This window comes from Oncorhynchus nerka, linkage group LG9a (assembly GCF_034236695.1).
Source record: "Oncorhynchus nerka isolate Pitt River linkage group LG9a, Oner_Uvic_2.0, whole genome shotgun sequence".
Classification (NCBI taxonomy): domain Eukaryota; kingdom Metazoa; phylum Chordata; class Actinopteri; order Salmoniformes; family Salmonidae; genus Oncorhynchus; species Oncorhynchus nerka.
Window position 1 is genome coordinate 22,571,527 of NC_088404.1, and position 27,932 is coordinate 22,599,458.

The following is a 27,932-nucleotide window of genomic DNA, read 5'->3' on the forward strand; positions in this document are numbered from 1 at the left end:
GGAAAGAATGAATGGGGCCATGTATCGTGAGATTTTGAGTGAAAACCTCCTTCCATCAGCAAGGGCATTGAAGATGAAACGTGGCTGGGTCTTTCAGCATGACAATGATCCCAAACACACCGCCCGGGCAACAAAGGAGTGGCTTCGTAAGAAGCATTTCAAGGTCCTGGAGTGGCTTAGCCAGTCTCCAGATCTCAACCCCATAGAAAATCTTTGGAGGGAGTTGAAAGTCCGTGTTGCCCAGCAACAGCCCCAAAACATCACTGCTCTAGAGGAGATTTGCATGGAGGAATGGGCCAAAATACCAGCAACAGTGTGTGAAAACCTTGTGAAGACTTACAGAAAATGTTTGACCTCTGTCATTGCCAACAAAGGGTATATAACAAAGTATTGAGATACACTTTTGTTATTGACCAAATACTTATTTTCCACCATAATTTGCAAATAAATTCATTAAAATTCGTATTTGTAGGTGACTGAATTTTCGGTTAGTTTCGGTAGCCAAATGCATAGTAACAAAACGGAACGATGTGTCCTACACAAGAATCTTTCAGGAAAAACTGGACATCTGCTATGTAACTGAGAGTCTCTTCATTGAAACATCTGAAGTTCTTCAAAGGTAAATTATTTTATTTGATTCCTTTGCTGGTTTTTGTGAATATGTTGCGTGCTAAATGCTAACGCTAAATGCTAAGCTAGCTATCACCACTCTTACACAAATGATTGATTTTCTCTGGTTCAAAAGCATATTTTGAAAATCTGAGACGACAGGATTGTTAAGAAAATGATAAGCTTGAGAGCAGGCATATTTATTTCATTTCATTTGCGATTTTTAGAAATCGCTAACGTTGCGTTATGGTAATGAGCTTGAGGCTGTAGTCACGATCCCGCATGCGGGAGGAGGCGTACTATGAGGTTATAATATTATATTTGGACATGTTATCCTTTATCACATGCCAGTGTTTGTTTTGTATCCAATGCATTTAGCTTACAATAGGATGAAGTAGCCTAGGCCTAGTTAGACTGCATCATATCACCTTGCATCATATCACCTTTCAATATTAGTTATCAAAGAATATAAAACTATGTAGAACATCAGTGTCATTTAAAAATATGCACAGGTGTGATATTTCTATGAATTAATCACAACGCAAAAAACAGCAGCTCTAGTACAATATTAGCTTCACAGTGAAACACTACTATTCTGGCTATCAATCATTCTTAAACAGTCAGAAAAATAGCTTATTTAGCTACAGTATGTCAAAAGAAAAATCGTAGCCTGCATGGTATCATGCATGCAAGTTTACCTGTCATGTTCACAACGATGGAGCAGCAGACTAAGCAATACGCAAGAAGAGGACCCTATACCGTAGGATAATTATTCTGTCCGGTGTCAAATTCATTCATTAACAGGTACTGAGGAGATCACCTTAAGTTAGTATAGTTAATGAGAAAGTCTCTGAATAGTCGCCAAGTGGTTACTTATAATTAGTAGTTAGGCTGATTCAGTAAGAATTTCTCCCTTCCTCCCTCAGTCTCATCCCAGCCCCTGGGCTCTCCTGCAGCTGTGTAGCACCTCTTAGGACCTAGCCTGGCACAAAGCCATTACCCAGTCTCTAAGAGACACACACACACACACACACACACGCACACACACACACACCATAATTAAACACACATCACTTACTGCATTAAACACACACACCCTGGCTGCATATTCCCTCTCTCTCATCTGAGGCTGGCCGTCTCTCTCCTAATCTTTATCTCTCCCTCTGCCTCCCACATAATGAAGATCACAGTGGGAAAGAACTAGAACGTTGCAGAATGCAGACACATGCACACACACATATGCGCACAGTCGAACATGCACATGCATACACCCACACCCCCAGAGTGTGGCCTGCATGGCTGATGGGCTGCTGTCCCCATAATGGACACATACGGGCACATCTGTCACTGGACTGGGGCATGGCATGAATGGAATCTGCCACGCGTCACAACACCCGACCACATTGATTGGCTGTTCTAATCTTACATAGTCAGGCTGGCATGACCTGCTGTGAAAAAAAATGGGTTTCTGCTCTGAGGGCAGATCTGGGCCAATCAAACTCAATACAGTCACACTGAACAGAGAACAGCAGGCCCCCATAGAACTGCACGATAATAATCTGCCAGACAACAGCACTCATCTACAAAACACAATTGATTAAACAATTTAAGTAACTGAGTGCATTTGAAATCACTGTAGATGCTTGGATGCTTTAATTATCCCCTTATGTGTGTGTGTCATAGGGAGTGTGATACATAGTGTGTCTCTGCCTGGCAGAGAGAGGCATATCTCTCATTAAAGGGTATGGCCTTGTTTTAGATTTGCTTCATTAAGAAATGCTAGCGGGCATGACTGAATTCAAACGTGAGTTGGGTTAAAAAACAACCCATTGCTGGGTAAATAGTGGCCACAACACATATTGGGTTATTCTGACCCAGCCAGTTGGGTCACTTTATACCATTCACAGACAGACTTCATAGTATGTGGCCTGCACAACATTCTTGCCGGGATAAGTGTTTTATATCTTCCTTGCACATGTTGGCAAGTTTAGGAGTGAGAGTAAACCTAGGCGATGAATATATACCATCACAAAGAAATCCATTATTCATTTGTTTTGGGCAATACATTTTTTTCTTCAAAAGAATAGAATGGCATATGTTTTGTTTCATTATGTTACTGGTCTGTGCAGCCTATAGCCTACATGGCTGTGCCATGCAAATTAAATCAATAGTTATTTTGTTCATTAAACAGAAAATACATACTTATATGCTGACTAGACCGGGCATGCGCGTGCGCCATCGCACGCATGTTGATTTTGTCCATTCACACCAAACGCGATCAGGATACGCAGGTTGAAATATCAAACAAAACTCTGAACCAACTATATTAATATGGAGACAGGTCGAAACGCTAGCTAGCTTGCTGTTGCTAGCTAATTTGTCTTGGGATATAAACATTGGGTTGTTATTTTACCTGAAATGAATCCACAGATAAAAGGATACACCGAGTTAGTTTCTAGTAATCGCTCCTCCTTCAGTCTTCTTCTACTTCTTCTTCTTCTACTTTGGACTTTATATGGCGGTTGGCAACCAACTTTAAGGTACATTACCATAGTAGGCTAAGAATATAATGAAATATAACAGAATAAACTACAAATAACATTTTTCCCACACAACTTGCGCCATGGCAATACGTGGAACTGCTGTCATATAAAAAAAGTGATATTTTGAAACAGAGCCCAGGGCAAGCCCATGTCTTTTTTCACCTTTAATCTCTTTCCTACCCTCACTACGCTTTGTTAGAGCAGGCGTAGGGTCTTACATTGCAAGTATCTTCATCATGATACAGATAGAAATTCATAGAAATGTATATTTTCAAAAGCAGTCTTGTATTTATATTTCACAACCTCCACAGGCTTTTGGAGTTTAGGCTACATTATTGCATGCTAAATGTTTCTAATCAGGGATAGACGAGCAAAAGAATTGAAGAGCTATACAAAAGAATTGAAGAGCTATACCACCTCCACTTACCTGCCCAGCCAGAAAATGTACCAAATATACAGATGGAGATTCAATGAAACAAAATCACCTTGATTGATTAAGACAAGTATTTTGGTCGTGAGTAGGTCTAGGCTACTAAGCGACTGCGAGTGAAGAGCAAAATAATCCACTTGTTAAGCTACATACAGTGACTTCAGAAAGTATTGAGACCCCTTGACTATTTCCACATTTTGTTACATTACAGACTTATTCTAAAATTGATTCAATTATTTTTATTCCCCATTAATCTACAGACAATACCCCATAACGACAAAAACAAGTTTTTAGACATTTTTATAAAAAACGGAAATATCAAATTTACATGAGTATTCAGACCCTTTACTCAGTACTTTGTTGAAGCACCTTTGGCAGCGATTACAGCATCAAGTCTTCTTGGGTATGACGCTACAAGCTTAGCACACCTGTATTTGGGGAGTTTCTCCCACACTTCTCTGCAGATCCTTTCAAGCTCTGTCAGGTTGGATGGGGAGAGTTGCTGCACAGCTATTTTCAGGTCTCTCCAAAGATGTTTGATTGGGTTCAAGTCTGGGCTCTGGCTGGGCCACTCAAGGACATTCAGAGACTTGTCCTGAAGCCACTTTTGCGTTGTCTTGACTGTGTGCTTAGGGTCATTGTCCTGTTGGAAGGTGAACCTATGCCCCAGCCTGAGGTCCTGAGCCCTCTGGAGCAGGTTTTCATCAAGAATCTCTCTGTACTTTGCTCTGATTTGCCTCGATCCTGACTAGTCTCCAAGTCCCTGCCACTGAAAAACATCCCCATAACATGATGCTGCCACCACAATGCTTCACCGTAGGGATGATGCCAGGTTTCCTACAGATATGACACTTGGCATTCAGGCCAAAGAGTTCAATCTTGGTTTCATCAGAACAGGGAATCTTGTTTCTCATGGTCTGAGAGTCTTTAGGTGCCTTTTGGCAAACACCATGTGGGTTGTCATGTTTCTTTTACTGAGGAATGGCTTCTGTCTGGCCACTCTACCATAAACTTTGGTGGAGTGCTGCAGAGATGGTTGTCCTTCTGGAAGGTTCTCACATCTCCACAGAGGAACTAGAGCTCTGTCAGAGTGACCATCGGGTTCTTGGTCACCTCCCTGACCAACGCCCTTCTCCCCTGATTGCTCAGTTTGACAGGGCAGCCAGCTCTAGGAAGAGTGTTGGTGGTTCCAAACTTCTTCCATTTAAGAATGATGGAGGCCACTGACATTTTTTGGTACCCTTCCCCAGATGTGTGCCTCAACACAATCCTGTCTCGGAGCTCTACGGATAATTCCTTCAACCTCATGACTTGGTTTTTGCTCTGACATGCACTGTCAACTGTGAGACCTTGTATAGACAGGTGTGTGCCTTTCCAAATCATGTCCAATCAATTGAATTTACCACAAGTGGACTCCAATGAAGTTGTAGAAACATCTCAAGAATGATCAATTCAAACAGGACGCACTCAATTTCGAGTCTCATAGCAAAGCATCTGAATACTTATGTAAATAAGGTATTTTAATTTTTAATTTGTAATACATTTGCAAAAAAAATCTAAAAACCTGTTTTCACTTTGTCATTATGGGGTATTGTGTGTAGATTGCTGAGGATTTTTATTTATGTAATCCATTTCACAATATGGCTGTAACATAACAAAATGTGGAAAAAGTTAATGGGTCTGAATACTTTCCGAAGGCATGGTACAGTACCAAGCTGGCAAAATGTTCTGATCAGTGCTAATGAATAAGCCAACTAGACAAGACAATCACGAGCAGCACCCACCTCAACATAGCTAACATTTCCACAGCCTAATTGTAGCCTAACCAATATCCAAACTAAGAGTTACTGAAAAGACGAGTCCCCACACTTGTCTCAAAGCAGCGCGAAACGGTGCTGAAATAGTTGACCACATGCAGGCAGGTTATTGCTTCAAATGTATTATATCAATTGGATGACTTTCGTAGTTTATGTAAGCAGCAATTTGATGCCTTCAACTGCATAAGCCGAGCAACCATCAAGCTTAAGAGAGCAGTGCTTGCCAATGCCCCCTCATTATTACGACTACTTTCATAACAAGCTGTAGGCAGAACGTTACCACAATCATGACTAGGTCGGTTGGAGGAAATAAAAGTAGAGGCTTTGTCGCTGGCAATACATTTCATATATAAAGAAAATTTAGCAAAAAGTTGGTGGGATGCTAAAGTTGGCGGAAAAACTTAATGTTTTCAAAGTTGTATCAGTTGGTTTGATTTATTTGAAGACTGGAGGCATAACTTAGTAGGGTCGTGGCTTCCGGACAGTTATTTTTGGCCACCCATGAAAGTAAATGTAATTCCGGTTCATCTGTTCTAATGTAAGGTTAAAGTTGAGCACTGACACTTTTGTAGCTTTAATGAGGCTTACTCAAGTGTATGAATTTCTCAACTGCCGATGCATATCCCAACGATGCATATACTTCAATAATAATATTATTAAATGTATAAAAAAATATGTAAGGTGCAAAAATATTAAGATAATATTGAAATTTGCAGTGCACTAACTTAACCTCTTGCTTCTACTCGGGACGCTTGTGTCTCAACTAGAGCTCTGGAAATGCAAATGCGCTACGCTAAATGCTAATAGTATTAGTTAAAACTCAAATGTTCATTAAAATACACATGCAGGGTATTGAATTAAAGCTACACTCGTTGTGAATCCAGGCAACAAGTCAGATTTTTAAAATGCTTTTCGGCGAAAGCATGAGAAGCTATTATCTGATAGCATGTAACAATACACTACAACACAAAAGACCCGCAGGGGATGTAAACAAAATAATTAGCATATTCGGCGCTACACAAACCGCACAATAAAATAGAAAAATTTCATTACCTTTCACCATCTTCTTTGTTGGCACTCCTAGATGTCCCATAAACACTATTGGGTCTTTTTTTCGATTAAATCGGTCCATATATAGCCTAGATATCGTTATATGTAGACTGTGTGATAAACGAAAAAAACAGCGTTTCATAACGTAACGTCATTTTTTAAAATTCAAAAAGTCGACGATAAACTTTCACAAAACACTTCGAAATACTTTTGTAATGCAACTTTAGGTATTAGTAAACGTTAATAAGCGATAAAATTCATCAGGAGGCGATGTAAAAATCATTAGCTGTCCGTCTGGAAAAATGTCCGGCTAGAAACTCAACCAGAATATCCGGTCCTAGACCTGAAGAAATGCGCTGCCTTGCATGTGTTTGACCAAGAAAAAACTCGTAGGCAAATGACAAGACTCTAGACACCGTGTGTAAGCTGTAGGTACTGCAACCTCAGCCAATTAATTGTGGTTCACCTTTATCAATGGGTTCAAGTAGCGCAGCAATATATTTTTCCATTTTCAGTGATCAGTTTTTCCTGTGCTTTTCGATGTAAATGCCGTTCTGGTAAAGCCACAGCAGTGATTTAACCAGTTTTATAAACGTCTGAGTGTTTTCTATCCACACAGACTAAGCAAATGCATATACTATATTCCTGGCATGAGTAGCAGGGCGCTGAAATGTTGCGCGATTTTTAACAGAATGTTCAAAAAAGTAGAGGGTAGAAGCAAGAGGTTAACATGTTGTGGGTTCAATTTCCACAGTGGAACAGTAAGAAAGATAAGTAAGAAAATGTATGCGCTCACAACTGTAAGTCGCTCTGGATAAGAGCATCTGGTAAAGTATTAAAATGCTTAAAAAATATATGAACAGGAATTACATTTACTGTCATGGGGAGTTAAATTGCCCCAATAGGCAACCCATCCTGAAAATAATCTATGGATTGCATAAAAAAGACCCAGCTACCGGGAAAACCCAGCATGAAAGTGAAAAAACCCCCACAACTGATGGTTAAATTAACCCATTGGGAGCGTGGCTTTCAGATAATTATTTTTGGCCACCCGTGAAATAAAATGTAAGTTTGCATACTACAAATTACAGTTATCCTTTAATATTTTTGCACATTACATATTTTATATAAACTGAACAACATTATTATTTAATATTATTACAAAGTGGTAACTCTCCCAACATTGGGATATGCATTGGCACTTGAGAAACTTGTGCTCTTGAGTAAACTTTATAAAAGCTACAAAAGTGTCAGTGCTAAACCTTAACATGTGATGACAATAGAACAGAACCTGGACTGGAATGACATTTACTCAAGGGGGGACAAAAATAACTATTTGAAAACCACGCTCCTACTAACCCATGCCTCCAGTCTTCTGATCTGACCCACTGGGTCATAGCTCAATAACCCAACAACCCAACTAAGTGTCCCAAATGGTTGGGTCAAAATAACCCAAATGTTTCTGACTCATACAGTGGCTTGCAAAAGTATTCAACCCCTTAGCATTTTTCCTATTTTGTTGCCTTACAACCTGGAATAAAAATAAATTTTGGGGGTTTATATAATTTGATTGACACAACAGGGCTCCGGGCAGCCGAGCGGAAATGGAGGAAAACTCGCCTCCCTGCGGACCTGGCATCCTTTCACTCCCTCCTCTCTACATTTTCCTCTTCTGTCTCTGCTGCTAAAGCCACTTTCTACCACTCTAAATTCCAAGCATCTGCCTCTAACCCTAGGAAGCTCTTTGCCACCTTCTCCTCCCTCCTGAATCCTCCTCCCCTCCCCCCTCCTCCTCTCTGCAGATGACTTCGTCAACCATTTTGAAAAGAAGGTCGACGACATCCGATCCTCGTTTGCTAAGTCAAACGACACCGCTGGTTCTGCTCACACTGCCCTACCCTGTGCTCTGACCTCTTTCTCCCTCTCTCTCCAGATGAAATCTCGCGTCTTGTGACGGCCGGCCGCCCAACAACCTGCCCGCTTGACCCTATCCCCTCCTCTCTTCTCCAGACCATTTCCGGAGACCTTCTCCCTTACCTCACCTCGCTCATCAACTCATCCCTGACCGCTGGCTACGTCCCTTCCGTCTTCAAGAGAGCGAGAGTTGCACCCCTTCTGAAAATACCTACACTCGATCCCTCCGATGTCAACAACTACAGACCAGTATCCCTTCTTTCTTTTCTCTCCAAAACTCTTGAACGTGCCGTCCTTGGCCAGCTCTCCCGCTATCTCTCTCAGAATGACCTTCTTGATCCAAATCAGTCAGGTTTCAAGACTAGTCATTCAACTGAGACTGCTCTTCTCTGTATCACGGAGGCGCTCCGCACTGCTAAAGCTAACTCTCTCTCCTCTGCTCTCATCCTTCTAGACCTATCGGCTGCCTTCGATACAGTGAACCATCAGATCCTCCTCTCCACCCTCTCCGAGTTGGGCATCTCCGGCGCGGCCCACGCTTGATTGCGTCCTACCTGACAGGTCGCTCCTACCAGGTGGCGTGGCGAGAATCTGTCTCCACACCACGCGCTCTCACCACTGGTGTCCCCCAGGGCTCTGTTCTAGGCCCTCTCCTATTCTCGCTATACACCAAGTCACTTGGCTCTGTCATAACCTCACATGGTCTCTCCTATCATTGCTATGCAGACGACACACAATTAATCTTCTCCTTTCCCCCTTCTGATGACCAGGTGGCGAATCGCATCTCTGCATGTCTGGCAGACATATCCGTGTGGATGACGGATCACCACCTCAAGCTGAACCTCGGCAAGACGGAGCTGCTCTTCCTCCCGGGAAGGACTGCCCGTTCCATGATCTCGCCATCACGGTTGACAACTCCATTGTGTCCTCCTCCCAGAGCGCTAAGAACCTTGGCGTGATCCTGGACAACACCCTGTCGTTCTCAACTAACATCAAGGCGGTGGCCCGTTCCTGTAGGTGCATGCTCTACAACATCCGCAGAGTACGACCCTGCCTCACACAGGAAGCGGCGCAGGTCCTAATCCAGGCACTTGTCATCTCCCGTCTGGATTACTGCAACTCGCTGTTGGCTGGGCTCCCTGCCTGTGCCATTAAACCCCTACAACTCATCCAGAACGCCGCAGCCCGTCTGGTGTTCAACCTTCCCAAGTTCTCTCACGTCACCCCGCTCCTCCGCTCTCTCCACTGGCTTCCAGTTGAAGCTCGCATCCGCTACAAGACCATGGTGCTTGCCTACGGAGCTGTGAGGGGAACGGCACCTCAGTACCTCCAGGCTCTGATCAGGCCCTACACCCAAACAAGGGCACTGCGTTCATCCACCTCTGGCCTGCTCGCCTCCCTACCACTGAGGAAGTACAGTTCCCGCGCAGCCCAGTCAAAACTGTTCGCTGCTCTGGCCCCCCAATGGTGGAACAAACTCCCTCACGACGCCAGGACAGCGGAGTCAATCACCACCTTCCGGAGACACCTGAAACCCCACCTCTTTAAGGAATACCTAGGATAGGATAAAGTAATCCTTCTCACCCCCCTTAAAAGATTTAGATGCACTATTGTAAAGTGGCTGTACCACTGGATGTCTTAAGGTGAACGCACCAATTTGTAAGTCTCTCTGGATAAGAGCGTCTGCTAAATGACTTAAATGTAAATGTAATGCCCACCACTATGAAGATGCAAAATGTTTTTCTTGTGAAACAAACAAGAAATAAGATAACTTGAGCGTGCATAGCTATTCACCCCCCACCCCCAAAGCCAATACTTTGTAGAGCCACCTTTTGCGGCAGTTACAGCTGCAAGTCTCTCGGGGTTTGTCTCTATAAGCTTGGCACATCTAGCCACTGGGATTGTTTCCCATTCTTCAAGGCAAAACTGCTCTAGCTCATTCAAGTTGGATGGGTTCCGCTGGTGTACAGCAATCGTTAAGTCATACCACAGATTCTGAATTGGATAGAGGGCGAGGCTTTGACTAGGTCATTCCAAGATATTTAAATGTTTCGCCTTAAACCACTCGAGTGTTGCATTAGCAGTATGCTTAGAGTCATTGTCCTGCTGGAAGGTGAACCTCCAGCAAATCTCTTGAGGACTGAAACAGGTTCCCCTCAATAATTTCCCTGTATTTAGCGCCATCCATCTTTCCTTCAATTCTGATCAGTTTCCCAGTCCTTGCCGATGAAAAACATACCCACATCATGATGCTGCCACCACCATGCTTCACTGTGGGGATGGTGTTCTCGGGGTAATGAGAAGTGTTGGGTTTGCACCAGACATAGCATTTTCCTTGATGGCCAAAAAGCATTTTTTTTGTCTCATCTAACCAGAGAACCTTCTTCCATATGTTTGGGGAGTCTCCCACATGACCTTGGGCGAACACCAAATGTGTTTGCTTATTTTTTCTTTAAGCAATGGCTTTTTTCTGGTCACTCTTCCGTAAAGCCCAGCTCTCTGGAGTGTGCGGCTTCAAGTGGTCCTATGGACAGATACTCCAATCTCCGCTGTCGAGCTTTGCAGCGCCTTCAGATTTATCTTTGGTCTCTTATATGCCTCTCTGATTAATGCCCTCTTTGCCTGGTCTGCAAGTTTTGGTGGGCGGCCCTCTCTTGGCAGGTTTGTTGTGGTGCCATATTCTTTCCATTTTATAATAATGGATTTAATGGTGCTCCGTGGGATGTTCAAAGTTTCTGATCTTTTTTTATAACCCAACCCTGATCTGTACTTCTCCACAACTTTGTCCCTGACCTGTTTGGAGAGCTCCTTGGTCTTCATGGTGCCACTTGCCTGGTGGTGCCCCTTGCTTAGTGGTGTTGCAGACTCTGGGGCCTTTCAGAACAGGTGTATATATACTGAGATCATGTGACAGATCATGTGACATTTAGATTGCACACAGGTGGACTTTAGTTAACTAATTATGTGACTTCTGAAGGTACTTGGTTGCACCGGATCTTATTTAGGGGCTTCATAGCAAAGGGGTGAATACATACACCACTTTTCCATTTTAAATTTTTTTCAACAAGTAATTTTTTTCATTTCATTTCACAATTTGGAACATTTTGTGTATGTCCATTACATGAAATCCAAATAAAATTCCATTTACATTACAGGTTGTAATGCAACAAAATAGGAAGAATGCCAAGGGGGTGAAAACTTTTGCAAGGCACTGTATCACATTGGTGGTGGATGTAAAGTGCTTTGAGTAGCTCTGTTGGTAGAAAAGCGCTATATAAATTCAATAAATTATTATTAAGAAATTATATCGATGTCACATAGGCTACTTCGACTCATCTGACCTGGCTCTCTGTAATTCCAACCCAATTTTCGGGCTACCCAAGAGGAAACACTGGTATTACAGAGGCAAGTGATGGGGGCATCCAGTGAGATTAAGGAGAAGGGGAAACCGGCCACCTCTTCCCTCCATTCTACTGACTAATGTACAGTCACTTGATATTAAGATGGATGACCCCTGATCGCGGATTTGATACCAAAGGGACTCGGACCTGCAATATTCATTGCTTTTCAGAAACAGGGCTCTAGGACAAGATACTCCCCACGGCTATCCAACTCGATGGATTCTCCATTCACCGGGCAGACAGGACAGTGGAGATGGGGAAATCGAGGGAGGGAGGGGTTTGCCTCTTCATCAACTCCAACTGATGTGCTAATTCCAGCGTGGTGTGTCGACTCACTGTTCACCCGTCTTGGAATTCCTGATGGTCAAATGCCAACCCTTCTACCTCCCGAGGGAGTTTTCAGCTGTTATCGTGACTGCTGTATACATTCCACCAAAGGACAATAAAAATAACAAGCTGGCACTTAACGAACTGTACAAGGCTATAAACAAGCAGGAAACCCTACACCCAGAGGTTGCCTTTCTGGTTGCCGGCAATTTAAATTTGACGTCACTAAGACACGTGATGCCCAACTTCCATCAACATGTCTGCAACGCCACTAGGGGTCAGGCAGACCACTGCTATTATACCCACAAGAAAGCATACAGTACAAGGCCCTCCCTTTTCCACCATTGGGCAAATCAGATCATGACTCCGTACTCTTGCTTCCTATTTACAAGCAGTAGCTGAAACAGGAAGTAGCCACGATTCTCTCCTGTCACTCCCTGATCTGTTTCACCTGTCCTTGTGATTGTCTCCACCCCCCCCAGCTGTCGCTGATATTCCCCAGTGTATTTATCCTTGTGTTTCCTGTCTCTCTTTGCCAGTTCATCTTGTATGTTTTTCTAAGTCAACCAGCGTTTTTCCCGTTCTCCTGCTTTTTGCTATTCTCCTTTTTCTAGTCCTCCCGGTTTTGACCCCTGCTTGTTCCTGAACTTTGTACCCGCCTGCCTGACCATTCTGCCTGCCTTGACCACGAGCCTGTCTGCCACTCTGTACCTCCTGGACTGGTCTGGTTTTGACATTTTGCCTGTCCACGACCATTCTCTTGCCTACTCCTTTTGGATTAATAAACACTGTAGGACTCCAACCATCTACCTCCTGTGTCTGTGTATGGGTCTCACCTTGTGTCATAATAGCTCCGTTGAGAAATGGTCACCAGAATCAGAGGTTATGCTACATTGTCGCACTAAATACCACCATCACTGGCTTCATTAGAAAATGCATTGGCAACATTGTACCCACGGTGAGGGTTCGCTGCTTCCCTAATCAAAAGCCCTGGATTAACACTGAGGTTGGCACTAAACTAAAGAGCAAGCCTACCGCACACAGAGCTATCATCGACAACCCTGATGCTATGGCTGAAGACAGGAATAAGTACAAGGCAAGCTATGACCTCGGCAGAGGCAACAAATGAGAAGGCAAGCTATGACCTCAGCAGTCAACAAACGAGCAAAAGGACAATATAGAAAAAAGCTGGAATCTTACACAAGCTCCAACACCGCTGCATGTGGTAGGGGCTGCAGTACATTATGGGTTACAAAGGAAGACCCAACCATGATCTGTCCAATGACGCCTCCCTATCAGACAAATTCAATGCATTTTATGCATGCTTTGACAACAACATAGAGCTGGGTGTGAGGGCTGTCACCGACCCAGAGGACTGGGTGATCTCATTCTTGATGATACTTTTTACCACCCTTGGGTTGTGCCGTGGTGGAGATCTTTGTGGGCTATACTCGGCCTTGTCTCAGGATGGTAAGTTGGTGGTTGAAGATATCCCTCTAGTGGTGTGGGGGCTGTGCTTTGGCAAAGTGGGTGGGGTTATATCCTTCCTGTTTGGCCCTGTCCGGGGGTGTCCTCGGATGGGGCCACAGTGTCTCCTGACCCCTCCTGTCTCAGCCTCCAGTATTTATGCTGCAGTAGTTTATGTGTCGGGGGGCTAGGGTCAGTTTGTTATATCTGGAGTACTTCTCCTGTCCTATTCGGTGTCCTGTGTGAATCTAAGTGTGCGTTCTCTAATTCTCTCCTTCTCTCTTTCTTTCTCTCTCTCGGAGGACCTGAGCCCTAGGACCATGCCCCAGGACTACCTGACATGATGACTCCTTGCTGTCCCCAGTCCACCTAGCCATGCTGCTGCTCCAGTTTCAACTGGCCTGGGCCCTAGGACCATGTCCCAGGACTACCTGACATGATGACTCCTTGCTGTCCCCAGTCCACCTGGCCATGCTGCTGCTCCAGTTTCAACTGTTCTGCCCTACTATTATTCAACCATGCTGGTCATTTATGAACATTTGAACATCTTGGCCACGTTCTGTTATAATCTCCACCCGGCACAGCCAGAAGAGGACTGGCCACCCCACATATGCTCTCTCTAATTCTCTCTTTCTTTCTCTCTCTCGGAGGACCTGAGCCCTAGGACCGTGCCCCAGGACTACCTGACATGATGACACCTTGCTGTCCCCAGTCCACCTGACTATGCTGCTGCTCCAGTTTCAACTGTTCTGCCCTACTATTATTCGACCATGCTGGTCATTTATGAACATTTGAACATCTTGGTCATGTTCTGTTATAATCTCTACCCGGCACAGCCAGAAGAGGACTGGCCACCCCACATAGCCTGGTTCCTCTCTAGGTTTCTTCCTAGGTTTTGGCCTTTCTAGGGAGTTTTTCCTAGCCAACGTGCTTCAACACCTGCATTGCTTGCTGTTTGGGGTTTTAGGCTGGGTTTCTGTACAGCACTTTGAGATATCAGCTGATGTACGAAGGGCTATATAAATACATTTGATTTGATTTGATTTATAGCTGTTGCCTATTGCTGTGTAATAAATGTTATGTAATATTGGAAGAAATACTTGTTAGTTACATAAATAATAATAAACAAATTATATAGGAATAAATTAGACCGAAGCAGATAGTTCACTGGGACAGTATCAATTTCCAAATCACTCTCTCGGTCTCTCGTGTCAACAACTTCTTTGTGTGATTTGCTCCCGTTTATGTGTCACAATATGTCACTTTTAAAAACATATGGTCATAGAGCTGTAATATGTTAGAATGGGCAGAAAAATAATCATATGGTCATAGAGCTGTAATATGTTAGAATGGGCAGAAAAATAATCATATGGTCATAGAGCTGTAATATGTTAGAATGGGCAGAAAAATGAATGGAGCAGCTGACGTCTGGGAGCATAGCCAAAAGATAATGTTCATAAAATGGAGCCTTCACTGGTGGAGAATACAGATTAGTGGCACATCATATCAGTTAACGGGAGGCAGGATAGAGGCCAGTTGTGCTGGAGGAAAGGGGTTAGCATGCTCCTAAAATGGCTGTGTGGGTGGCAGGGATGGTGTAGGGACATAGGGACACAAATCCCAGGTTCAGATTGGAACATGAAGTGGGATGAAGTTGTTACATTCAAGTCACCATTTGCACACCATCCCTTGTTCTCTCAGACACTCACTTTTACTTATGTCTACTCCTGCGTCATACCTGTACTCTGTCTGAATCTATATAGTTTATATAGTCAACACTTCAGTATAGAGCCAGGTTAAAGGGATACACAGGGAGTACATCCCTCTCTCACAGTGGAAATGTGCAAAAACTTCAACCATTGACTTCAATCCAACAGGCCCACAGTAAGTCTCCACATCTTAACAACAGAAACAGCTTTACCTTTTCTTCTCCAAAACCAATACTTTTGGCGTCGGTTCATTTTCAGTATCCAAAGTCAACGCCTTATCTTTAGAGAACACGTTTCAAAATCTTTCATTTTCATACCCTGTAGGCTCTGTACTATGGTGACATCACATGGCCTTGGGGGTCCCCTGCATTCTTTGATGAGTGTCACTGTGTCCAAGATGGTGTCCTACTCCTGTAACTCCCAGGTCACCTACCCGAGGAGATGCGGCGGCGCAGCCTTCGGGACCTGCGGTAGCCACTGGCCAGGCCGTCCATCCTGTCTCCCTGTCCGGTCGGTAGGGCTGACACCTGGAGCAGGTCGCTGGGCGTACAGTCAGGCAGAGAAGGACAGAATGTGGAATACAGAGCCAGAAAACCAGAGAGGCAAGGAAAGTGCATCTGACACTGGGACTGAAGCCACACTTCCTGCATGTGAATGGTTGCCCAAAATACACCGTCCTCCCTACCTCGCCCTCTCCCTCTCCCAGCTGAACAATGGATGGGCCTATGGAGCTCCCTGTGCTGGGTGAGCTGGAGAGAGAGTTGGGGGGGAAGCAGTAGTAGACCTATATGAAGGATGGGGTGCTCTCCGTTCCCCTGTAAGTTCCTCTATGTTCAGAGTGACATGTGTCTGTGTCTCTCCCTAAGCTCCTCTGCCGAGCTCTAAGACTGTGGACTGGACCAGAGAGCTGAGTCAACTCACAGGAGCCTCAGAGCAGCACGCTGTCAGCCAGGCGGGAAACAACACACCACAGTCAGGAATCACCGGCAGTTGCATGGAAAGAAAAACAGGAACCGTGACTGAGACAGCTAACCAGTTACCTTTTGGCAAGAATGGGTTTGGGCTGGTGTTGCTTCAGTGGGCTTTAGGAGTGTAAAGTCTCTTTAGTATCTCCTTTCTGTTGGGTCTATGGGCTCACTGACTGATGGATTTGGGGTTTCCCTTGCCTCAAACCAGGCAAGGGAAACAGCTAATTGTATGAGGGGTCAGGAAGCTTTCCGCTTGAAAGAAACAACAACATTAAATAGGACCGGAGTTGAAAAACGCAGTGGCGTTGAACATTCACATGGGTGTGCTGACTGAAACAAACAGAGAACCCCCTGGGCAGGTGGTGGGGGGACAACTGCAGGAAGTGTGTCACCAGACCCTTCCCCTCCCTCCAGCCCAGACAAACTCATACACACATTTCTGTACAAACACACTCAAATAATCCCCTTCCCTTCACCTCCCCGTAGGCCTGGGGAAGGAATGCCATGTCTTCCCAGAATGAGAACGGTAGGGTGTGTGTGTGTGTGTGTGTGTGTGTGGTGGAGTACTCCCTCACACCTGGGAAAAGGGTGAGTGGCCTTGACTCCTACTTTTCCCACCACTAAACGTATTGCCCACTAGGCTGGAGAAAAACACTTCCAGGCAAACACGTCTGATAATAGTAGACTCATCCTATCAAATTGACCATTCACATCCTGGGTAAAGAAACACACGGCTGAGGCTGCACTGTCAACTTCTCTTTATCTGTAGAAAACCAGTCATTGGCCAGATAGGACGGGTATAATGCAATAACAGAGGATAATTTCATATGAACATGAGGTAAACCAAACCATGGGAAGCTATCTTTTTCCTTAACATCTAATAGAACAAACAGGGGGAAACAGAAGATATTCCATTGTATGTTATCATTGTATGTTATCAAAACCGGGGATTTTTGGGCCCCCCCACAGTTTTTGTAAAAAAAAAATATATATATATATACAGTATATATATTAAATAAAATTTTAAAAAGACAAAACATAGACAAATAAGAATTTGTTCTTAACTGACATGCCTAGTTAAATAAAGGTAAAATAAATGTAAAAAATATGTGATCGTGTCTCAATGTAATCAAGGTATTAAATTATTGTTATTTTGAAATACAATCTATTTTTGGGCTTAGTTGTGGTCAATTTGCTGTGTACAAATTATTGGAATTATGTTCCGGCCCCCCGACCAAAATCATCCCTCAGCTGAATCTAGTTGCCTACCCCTGACCTAGTGGTTGCAGACTCACCAATCCCTACCCCTGACCTAGTGGTTGCAGACTCACCAATCCCTACTCCTGACCTAGTGGTTGCAGACTCACCAATCCCTACCCCTGACCTAGTGGTTGCAGACTCACCAATACCTACCCCTGACCTAGTGGTTGCAGACTCACCAATCCCTACCCCTGACCTAGTGGTTGCAGACTCACCAATCCCTACCCCTGACCTAGTGGTTGCAGACTCACCAATCCCTACCCCTGACCTAGTGGTTGCAGACTCACCAATCCCTACCCCTGACCTAGTGGTTGCAGACTCACCAATCCCTACCCCTGACCTAGTGGTTGCAGACTCACCAACTCCCTGACCTAGTGGTTGCAGACTCACCAATCCCTACCCCTGACCTAGTGGTTGCAGACTCACCAATCCCTACCCCTGACCTAGTGGTTGCAGACTCACCAATCCCTACCCCTGACCTAGTGGTTGCAGACTCACCAATCCCTACCCCTGACCTAGTGGTTGCAGACTCACCAATCCCTACCCCTGACCTAGTGGTTGCAGACTCACCAATCCCTACCCCTGACCTAGTGGTTGCAGACTCACCAATCCCTACCCCTGACCTAGTGGTTGCAGACTCACCAATCCCTACCCCTGACCTAGTGGTTGCAGACTCACCAATCCCTACCCCTGACCTAGTGGTTGCAGACTCACCAATCCCTACCCATGACCTTGTGGTTGCAGACTCACCAATCCCTAACCCTGACCTAGTGGTTGCAGACTCACAAATCCCTACCCCTGACCTAGTGGTTGCAGACTCACCAATCCCTACCCCTGACCTTGTGGTTGCAGACTCACCAATCCCTAACCCTGACCTAGTGGTTGCAGACTCACAAATCCCTAACCCTGACCTAGTGGTTGCAGACTCACCAATCCCTACCCCTGACCTAGTGGTTGCAGACTCACCAATCCCTACCCCTGACCTAGTGGTTGCAGACTCACCAATCCCTACCCCTGACCTAGTGGTTGCAGACTCACCAATCCCTACCCCTGACCTTGTGGTTGCAGACTCACCAATCCCTACCCCTGACCTAGTGGTTGCAGACTCACCAATCCCTACCCCTGACCTCCCTACCCTGACCTAGTGGTTGCAGACTCACCAATCCATACCCCTGACCTAGTGGTTGCAGACTCACCAATCCCTACCCCTGACCTAGTGGTTGCAGACTCACCAATCCCTACCCCTGACCTAGTGGTTGCAGACTCACCAATCCCTACCCCTGACCTAGTGGTTGCAGACTCACCAATCCCTAACCCTGACCTAGTGGTTGCAGACTCACCAATCCTATGGTTGCAGACCACTGACCTAGTGGTTGCAGACTCACCAATCCCTACCCCTGACCTAGTGGTTGCAGACTCACCAATCCCTACCCCTGACCTAGTGGTTGCAGACTCACCAATCCCTACCCCTGACCTAGTGGTTGCAGACTCACCAATCCCTACCACTGGTATTAATCAAAAGCATTTTATCAGAGACATTTTAGTGAGCATTCACTGCTATCTAGTGGAGTTGTTGGGAACTGGAATGATTAATTACACCACAGTTCAAAATAGGGGTACGGGTGTGTAGACTAAAACCCTCTGAGGAATATTGAAAGAGCTATATTACCCAGTTCCTGCTATGTGAGGAACACACCCACCTACCTCACTGTGATGATATATTTCCAGAGGGAAGGGAGGGCTTCTCGACATACCAATAATGTGAAATAATAGGGGTTGACATGATTTTTCGATGACTACCCCATCCTCTGTCCCCCATACATACAAAATCTGTAAAGTCCCTCAGTCAAGTATTGAATTTCAAGCACAGATTCAACTAAAGGCCAGGGAGCTTTTCGAAAGCCTCATAAAGAAGGACTGTGATTGGTAGATGGGTAACAATAACAAATCAGCATGGTCAAGTTAATAATTATGCTGTGGATGGTGTATTAAACCACACAAAAACATATTTTTGCTATCTCAGATTGTTCTGCCAACAATATACTCTACAACTACAGTACATTACATTTCCAGAGTGGACTCTCTGCTACTTTTTAAGTTATGATACATGAGCACCACCAACACAGTGAATAGATTCAAACACAGGAAAATAGATTCAAAGTGAACTCCCTCTGTTGGTGATTTGCTGAATGTACTGTACAATCTGTTAGGTTCTAATTTTGAGTAAATAACTCACGGACACTAGAGAAGTTTAACCTCTTCAGTCGACCCTCTACTTTTTTGAACATTTTGTTAAAAATCGCGCAACATTTCAGCGCCCTGCTACTCATGCCAGGAATATAGTACGTTCATATGGTTAGAATGTGTGGATAGGAAACCCTCGGACGTTTTTAAAACTGGTTAAATCACGACTGTGGCTATTACATAACGTGCGTTACATCGGAAAGCGCAGGAAAACCTGATCACAGAAAATGGAAATAAATATCCTTGCGCCACTTCCAGCAATTGTTAACAGTGAGCCGAATTAGATAAGACCGAGCATTCAACTCCCACAGCATCCCCGTGTTGTCGAGAGTCTTGTGAATTTAATCATCTTTGATTCTTGGTTGAACCGAAAGAGGGGCACCGCTTACCTCCGGTCTCCGCCCAGATCATTCCGGAAGAGCTCTCTCCTGAAATTTTTTCCAAGACGACAGCTAATGATATTTACATCGCCTACGGATGATTTTTATCGCTTATTAACGTTTACTAATACCTAAAGTAGCATTACAAACGTATTTCGAAGTGTTTTGTGAAAGTTTATCGTCTACTTTTTGAATTTTAAAAATGACGTTACGTTGTGAAATCGCTGTTTTTTTCGTTTATCACACAGTCTACATATAACGATATCTTGGCTTTATATGGCCCGATTTAATCGAAATAAAGACCCAATAGTGTTTATGGGACATCTAGGAGTGCCAACAAAGAAGATGGTGAAAGGTAATGACTGTTTTCTATTTTATTGTGCGGTTTGTGTAACGCCGAAATGCTAATTATTTTGTTTACGTCCGCTGCTGTGCTTTTCTGTTGTAGTGTATTGGTGCATGCTATCAGATAATAGCTTCTCATGCTGTCGCCGAAAAGCATTTTAAAAATCGGACTTGTTGCCTAGATTCACAACGAGTGTAGCTTTAATTTGATACCCTGCATGTGTATTTTAATGAACTTTTGAGTTTTAACTAATACTATTAGCATTTAGCGTAGCACATTTGCATTTCCAGAGCTCTAGTTGGGACGCAAGCGTCCCAAGTAGAGGCAACAGGTTAACCAAGTTTAATTCTTCCCAAAGGGTTGATACAGCTGGATTCAGACAAAAAATATTTCACACAAGCACTGATATTTAACCCTTTCTCCTATGCTGAGTCTCCTCCTCCACATCTGAACAGCCAATGCATCTCTGTTGCTAGACAGAACCTTAGTGATATCTGTTCTTCCTCACTTCATCTAACCTGACCGCTACCCCAAAGTGCTCACTCCTCCCCAACTCAAGGCTGTCATGGTTATTGATACCAGACTGTGTCTCTTCTCCTCTCAGAGGATCCCTGATGGCTAACAATAACATATCCTGACATAATGTAAACGTTATGCATTACACTCTCTCCCTCAGTGACATTGTTAGTTTCCAAGATCTCCACCCGTCTCCCATTATCAATGCCTGCTACATGTAATCACTTCCCTGTACTCAACACATTCCAAGCTTAGTTGCACACACTATATACCTTCCTCCTATAACCCTTAACTTCTGGTGTAGAGCCTCTAAACCTTAGCACTCCATCAGTGACACGAATAAGTATATTTTCATATTCTCAGAACCCAACAAATCCTAAAGGAGGGTTGTGATTGGTTAATTACCTGTAATGTAAGTTTCTATGTATAAAATGGGTCATATCCCAAAAAGTAATAGAGAGCCCACTCTGGAAATGTAACTTGTTTGAAGAGTATATTGTTCCTAACAATATGTAAAAAAATATATATATAAATATATATATATATATATACAGTATTTATATAAAAAAAGCAAAATTAGAAAGTGTGCCTTTATTATTATTAATAATAATATTTATAATCTTGAATAAATTCATATGAGAAAAAAATTATCCAGAATATAGGCCCAGTCCTTATTATAGGACGCACTATAAGGAGTACAATGATACCAATATGTTGTCTGTACGGTTCACGGATCATAGGGTTTTACAGGAGACATGTATAGTTCTAAAAAGGGCCTAAAATGGCCAGTTTCATCATGATTTTCACAAAACAACTACAGTGGGGCAAAAAAGTATTTAGTCAGCCACCAATTGTGCAAGTTCTCCCACTTAAAAAGATGAGAGAGGCCTGTAATTTTCATCATAGGTACACTTCAAACTATGGCAGACAAAATGAGAAGAAAAAAATCCAGAAAATCACATTGTAGGATTTTTAATGAATTTATTTGCAAATTATGGTGGAAAATAAGTAAAATAGAATACGTGGACAACTACAAATACCTGGGTGTCTGGTTAGACTGTAAACTCTCCTTCCAGACCCACATCAAAAATCTCCAATCCAAAGTTAAATCTAGAATTGGCTTCCTATTTCGCAACAAAGCATTCTTCACTCATGCTGCCAAACATACCCTTGTAAAACTGACCATCCTACCAATCCTCGACTTCGGCGATGTCATTTACAAAATAGCCTCCAATACCCTACTCAACAAATTGGATGCAGTCTATCACAGTGCAATCCGTTTTGTCACCAAAGCCCCATATACTACCCACCATTGCGACCTGTACGCTCTCGTTGGCTGGCCCTCGCTTCATACTCATCGCCAAACCCACTGGCTCCATGTCATCTACAAGACCCTGCTAGGTAAAGTCCCCCCTTATCTCAGCTCGCTGGTCACCATAGCATCTCCCACCTGTAGCACACGTTCCAACAGGTATATCTCTCTCATCACCCCCAAAACCAATTCTTTCTTTGGCCGCCTCTCCTTCCGGTTCTCTGCTGCCAATGACTGGAACGAACTACAAAAATCTCTGAAACTGGAAACACTTATTTCCCTCACTAGCTTTAAGCACCAACTGTCAGAGCAGCTCACAGATTACTGCACCTGTACATAGCCCACCTATAATTTAGCCCAAACAACTACCTCTTTCCCTACTGTATTTATTTTATTTATTTAGCTCCTTTGCACCACATTATTTTTATTTCTACTTTGCACATTCTTCCACTGCAAATCTACCATTCCAGTGTTTTACTTGCTATATTGTATTTACTTTGCCACCATGGCCTTTTTTTGCCTTTACCTCCCTTATCTCACCTCATTTGCTCACATCGTATATACTGTTTATACTGTATTATTGACTGTATGTTTGTTTTACTCCATGTGTAACTCTGTGTCGTTGTATGTGTTGAACTGCTTTGCTTTATCTTGGCCAGGTCGCAATTGTAAATGAGAACTTGTTCTCAACTTGCCTACCTGGTTAAATAAAGGTGAAATAAAAAAATAAAAAAATATTTTTAAGTGGGAGAACTTGCACAATTGGTGGCTGACTAAATATCTTTTTGCCCCACTATACATATACAAATGTAAAAAGCATATCATACATTCCTCTCAATGAAGTGTCTATGTGAGAATTGCCAGAGCAATCTGAGACTAATTAAAAAACCTTTTGCCCTAAATAAAGCCTTTATGTTTGGTGCAAATCCAACACAACTACAGGAGGTTGGTGGCACCTTCCTTGTGGATGATGGGCTCATGGTAATGGCTGGAGCAGAATCAGTGGACTGGTATTAAATACATCAAACACATGGTTTCTATGTGTTTGATGACATTCCATTTGCTCCGTTCTAGCCATTATTATGAGCCGTCCTCCCCTCAGCAGCCTTCACTGAACACAACACTTCACTGAGTAACTGCCTCTTCATTGTCAAGCATGCCCATCATGGTATGGGTATGCTTGAAATTGGCAAAGACAGGGAGTTTTTTCTTCCACTTTTTAATTTGTTTTTTAAAAATAAGAAAAATGTATCCCTTTTTCATGGTATCCAAGTGGTAGTTACAGTCATGTCTCAACGCTGCAACTCCTGTACGGACTCGGGAGAGGCGAAGGTCGACAGCCATGCATCCTCCGAAAAACAACCCGCCAAGCCACACTGCTTCTTGACACAATCCCCACTTAACCTGGAAGCCAGCCGCACCAATGTGTCGGAGGAAACACTGTACACTTGGCGACCGTGTCAGCGTGCACTGTGCCCGGCCCGCCACAGGAGTCGTTAGTGCACGATGGGACAAGGACATTCCTGCAGCCAAACCCTCCCCTAACCCAGATGACGCTGGGCCAATTGTGTGCCAGCCCATGGGTCTCCCGGTCGTGGCCGGCTGCGACACAGCCTGGACTCAAACCAGGATCTCTAGTGGCACAGCTTGCAACTGAGCCACTCAGGAGGCAGGAGTTTTATCTTCCACTTTGACATTACATAGTATTTTGTGTAGATCAATGACAAAATACAATCACAATTAAATTAATTTCAATCCCACTTTGTAACGTAACAAAATGTGAAAAAAATCAAAGTGGGGTGAATACTTATGATACCCACTGTACCTGTACCTTCCATAGAGATGTACTGTTACATTCCAAGAGTTACAGTATTGATAGTCATAGCTTCATGCCAAAACTTGAATCCCATATAGAATCGAAATCACATTGAGACTTGGATGAATGAAATCAACGCATTCAATTATTATTAAGAGAACACTCCAATAAACATTCATTGACTTTGTGGCAAAAAAAAAAATGGACCTTGGATGAATACCTTGAACATGCAGGGCTTAACTTAAAGCATGTGATGAAGATCAATGTAGTCTGGCTTTGACTCTAACCTCATGATATGGGCTATCAGGGGTTTATACACAGTCACATGCTCATACCAAAGCAGGAGCACAGAGAGAAAACACAAAAGCAAAAAGCACAGAAAGCACCGAGAGCATTAGCGTAGTAACCTAAACTATAGCCTGTTCAATAGTGCCTCCGTGGGGAAACCTGAAGACCTCTGGTTCCTCATTCTGACAAACTATCATTCATACATTAGTCTATGCAGAAAGATGCAGTTGCAGGAAGGCTGTCACTGTAATTCATGGCTAACAATTAATGAAGTGGTAATAACCCATGTTTATGGCATGCCAACTTAACAGACTATAATAAAGCTCTTATATTTATAATGAACTGAGTGAGTTGTGCAACACCAGGGTTTGAGAGTGAGTTAAAGCTAGTTGAGAGAGACAGAGGGCTCAGCTCAGCGCAACAACCACCACAATAACAATACACCACAGAGCCATTGATGCATCCAGCCCAGCTATGCTATCCCAGAGTGCCCTGCTCCTTCCCAGGGCAAAGGGAACACAAACAGAACCTTTGTTATGGCCCCAGAGGATGGCATCATACTAAGGCCAGGTGACCAGACGACACTTTTAGATCCAGCTACTTGCTGTCTGTGGTTAATGAGGGAAATTTCACTCAGCAAGCAGAACAATACCTAAGATGCCAACAAACAAAAGTGCGGTGCAGGTGTTAAACTGACACGTTATAGCGTGATGGCTGGAGATATTGGACATACACACAAAATCAGTCTTTAGACCATATGGGGAAGAGTGTGTTTACAGGAACCACGGGGATGCACATCTCAGGCAACATCCGCACTGAGCTAAAGGGTAGACACCATCATTAAATTTGCAGACGACACAACAGTGGTGGGCCTAATTACCGACAACGGTAAGACACCCTATAGGAAGGAGGTCAGAGACCTGGCCATGTGGTGCCAGGATAACAACCTCTCCCTCAAAATGATCAAGAAAAAGGAGATGATTGTGGACTACAGGAAAAGAAGGACCGAGCACGCCCCCATTCTCATTGACGGGACTGTAGTGGAACAGGTTGAGAGCTTCAAGTTCCTTGGCGTCCACATCACCAACAAACCATCATGGTCCAAACACACCAAATAGTTGTGAAGAGGGCACAACATTGCCTGTTCCCCCTCAGGAGACTGAAAAGATTTGGCATGGGTCCTCAGATCCCCAAAAAGTTTGACAGCTGCACCATCGAGAGCATGGTTGGTTGCATCACTGCCTGGTATGGCAACTGCTTGACCTCCGACCACAAGGCACTACAGGGGGTAGAGCAGCAGGTGACTATAGAGCAGCAGGTCAGAGGAGACGCTTGAGGATGACTCATGACTGATCACATGGTGTCTCTGAACTCTACAGTATTACCCCACTTGATTTAATTAAGTGACATCTAATTTGTCTATTTCCGTTAGTACGAACTCAGCCTTAAAGGGTCACCTCACCACTCTATCCTGGAGGTGACATTGCCCAAAGGCAAAGTTTTCACCAAACAGAAGGCACGTAGGCTATAGTTGGCTCTGATTTCAATAAAATATTTGCAATGCTCCATGTTGTTTGCACAACCACATTTAATCTCCCCACGACAGGGAGAGACAAGACTGGGCCATGTAAGTGTTCCACCCCTCTCTCTCTGTAGCATGCCTAGGCACAGGCTGGACAGACTCTCAGTAACAACAGATAGAAGGAACACTAGTCAAGGGGTTGAAATAGAAAACTATTTGAGGCATTAAAGAAATTACATAACAGGTTAAGGCATGTCTGCCACCTTCCCCCTCATACATATCTGACTGTTCAGCAGTCAGCAGTCTAGTGCAATGCAATCCCCTCTCTGTACAAACACATACTACAGGTGTGTTGGCCATTCCATACTTTCACAATAGCTCAATAGCCTAGCCCAAGATTATGGCAACCATTTATGTTCACCCAATGACTAGGTTATGTTCACCCAATGACTGGAGGTTCCTGTCTCAGCCTCCAGTAATTATGCTGAAATAGTTTATGTGTCGGGGCACTAGGTTCAGACTGTTATATCTGGAGTATTTCTCCCGTCTTATCCGGTGTCCTGTGTGAATTTAAGTATGCTCCCTCTAATTCTCTCTCTCTCTCTCTCTCTCTGAGAACCTGAGCCCTAGGACCATGCCTCAGGACTACCTGGCCTGATGACTCCTTGCTGACCCCAGTCCACCTGGTCGTGCTGCTGCTCCAGTTTCAACTGTTCTGCCTGCGGCTATGGAATCCTGACTTGTTCACGGGACGTGCTACCTGTCCCAGACATGCTGTTTTCTCTCTCTCTACCCCACCCGCTGTCTCTAACTCTGAATGACCGGCTATGAAAAGCCAACTGACATTTACTCCTGAGGTGCTGACCTGTTGCACCCTCTACAACCACTGTGATTATTATTATTTGACCCTGCTGGTCATCTATGAACGTTTGATCATCTTGGCCCTGTACTGTTATGTTCTCCACCCGGCACAGCCAGAAGAGGACTGGCCACCCCTCAGAGCCTGGTTCCTCTCTAGGTTTCTTCCTAGGTTCCTGCCTTTCTAGGGAGTTTTTTCCTAGCCACCATGGTTCTACACCTGCATTGTTGCTGTTTGGGGTTTTAGGCTGGTTTCTGTACAGCACTTTGTGACATCGACTGATGTAAAAAAGGGCTTTATAAATACATTTGATTGATTTATGATGTGCAAGGTATGTGAAACAGTACATACAACTACAGTAACACGATAAGATTGTTAAAGTAATAGTGTGGACGGACAGTGAAGCCAGGCAACAGAATCTCTTTTAGTTTCTATGTGCACATGCACAAAAGTAAAACATTATCACTGTGATGGAATAGCCAAAAGCAAACCCTAACATTTCACAGTATCAAGGCACTACTACACACGTTATTAGACATGTTACACCAAATATTACACTCACTGTACCCAATGTTGAGGATCTGAGTTGTATATGTTTTTTTGGCCGTTTGAGCGAAACACGCCACTACCAGCTACGCACCGCCATCGGTCAGTCACTCACCTGAATATTCATCATGCTCCATATCAGATTCGCCAATAGTTCGGGGTTTCCTCCGGAAGGCGACCCGTCTGAAGTCGTCCATGTCCTTATCCTGTGCTGACCGTTCCAACATCGAAAAAGATTTACAGAGTGAGCAGCTCTATCGGGTAGTCGAGCCTACTCGAGCACTGAAATGCACAATTAGCATTCAACATATTAGGCTACAGTTAATTTAATTCCATGTCAAACAATATTCCAACTAATCATCGACCGCAACATGAAACAAACGTGTTGAAGGTGTCACTGGCAAGTACACTTATATTTTCCCAGATAGCCACTATAAACGCTGATGACAGTCCAAAGTCCGCTCTGCGCTCCCCTAAATCATCATGATCCGTTTATCTCTGTACAATCACCTTCAAGCAGACTATTTCAAACCCCGCCCTGTTTCACTGTTGCAGACTGTATCCGTTGCTCTGATTGGAGGAGGACCCCCCCCCCATCCCCGTTCGAT

The 27,932-nt window shown here is 44.0% G+C and overlaps 1 protein-coding gene across 2 annotated transcripts in view; it reads right to left on the reverse strand.

Moving 5' to 3' along the window:
• Nucleotides 1-27,756, reverse strand: part of LOC115134063 (FYVE, RhoGEF and PH domain-containing protein 4-like) — a 101,568-nt gene extending 73,812 nt beyond the window's left edge. The window contains exon 1 of one of the 2 annotated variants that reach the window (XM_029667644.2): nt 27,440-27,756. In XM_029667644.2, the coding sequence (XP_029523504.2) occupies nt 27,440-27,551 (112 nt within the window). In that variant the 5' untranslated portion in view covers nt 27,552-27,756. The remainder of the gene's footprint in view (nt 1-27,439) is intronic. The other variant, XM_029667646.2, reaches the window with a different exon arrangement.
• Nucleotides 27,757-27,932: the final 176 nt, after the last annotated feature.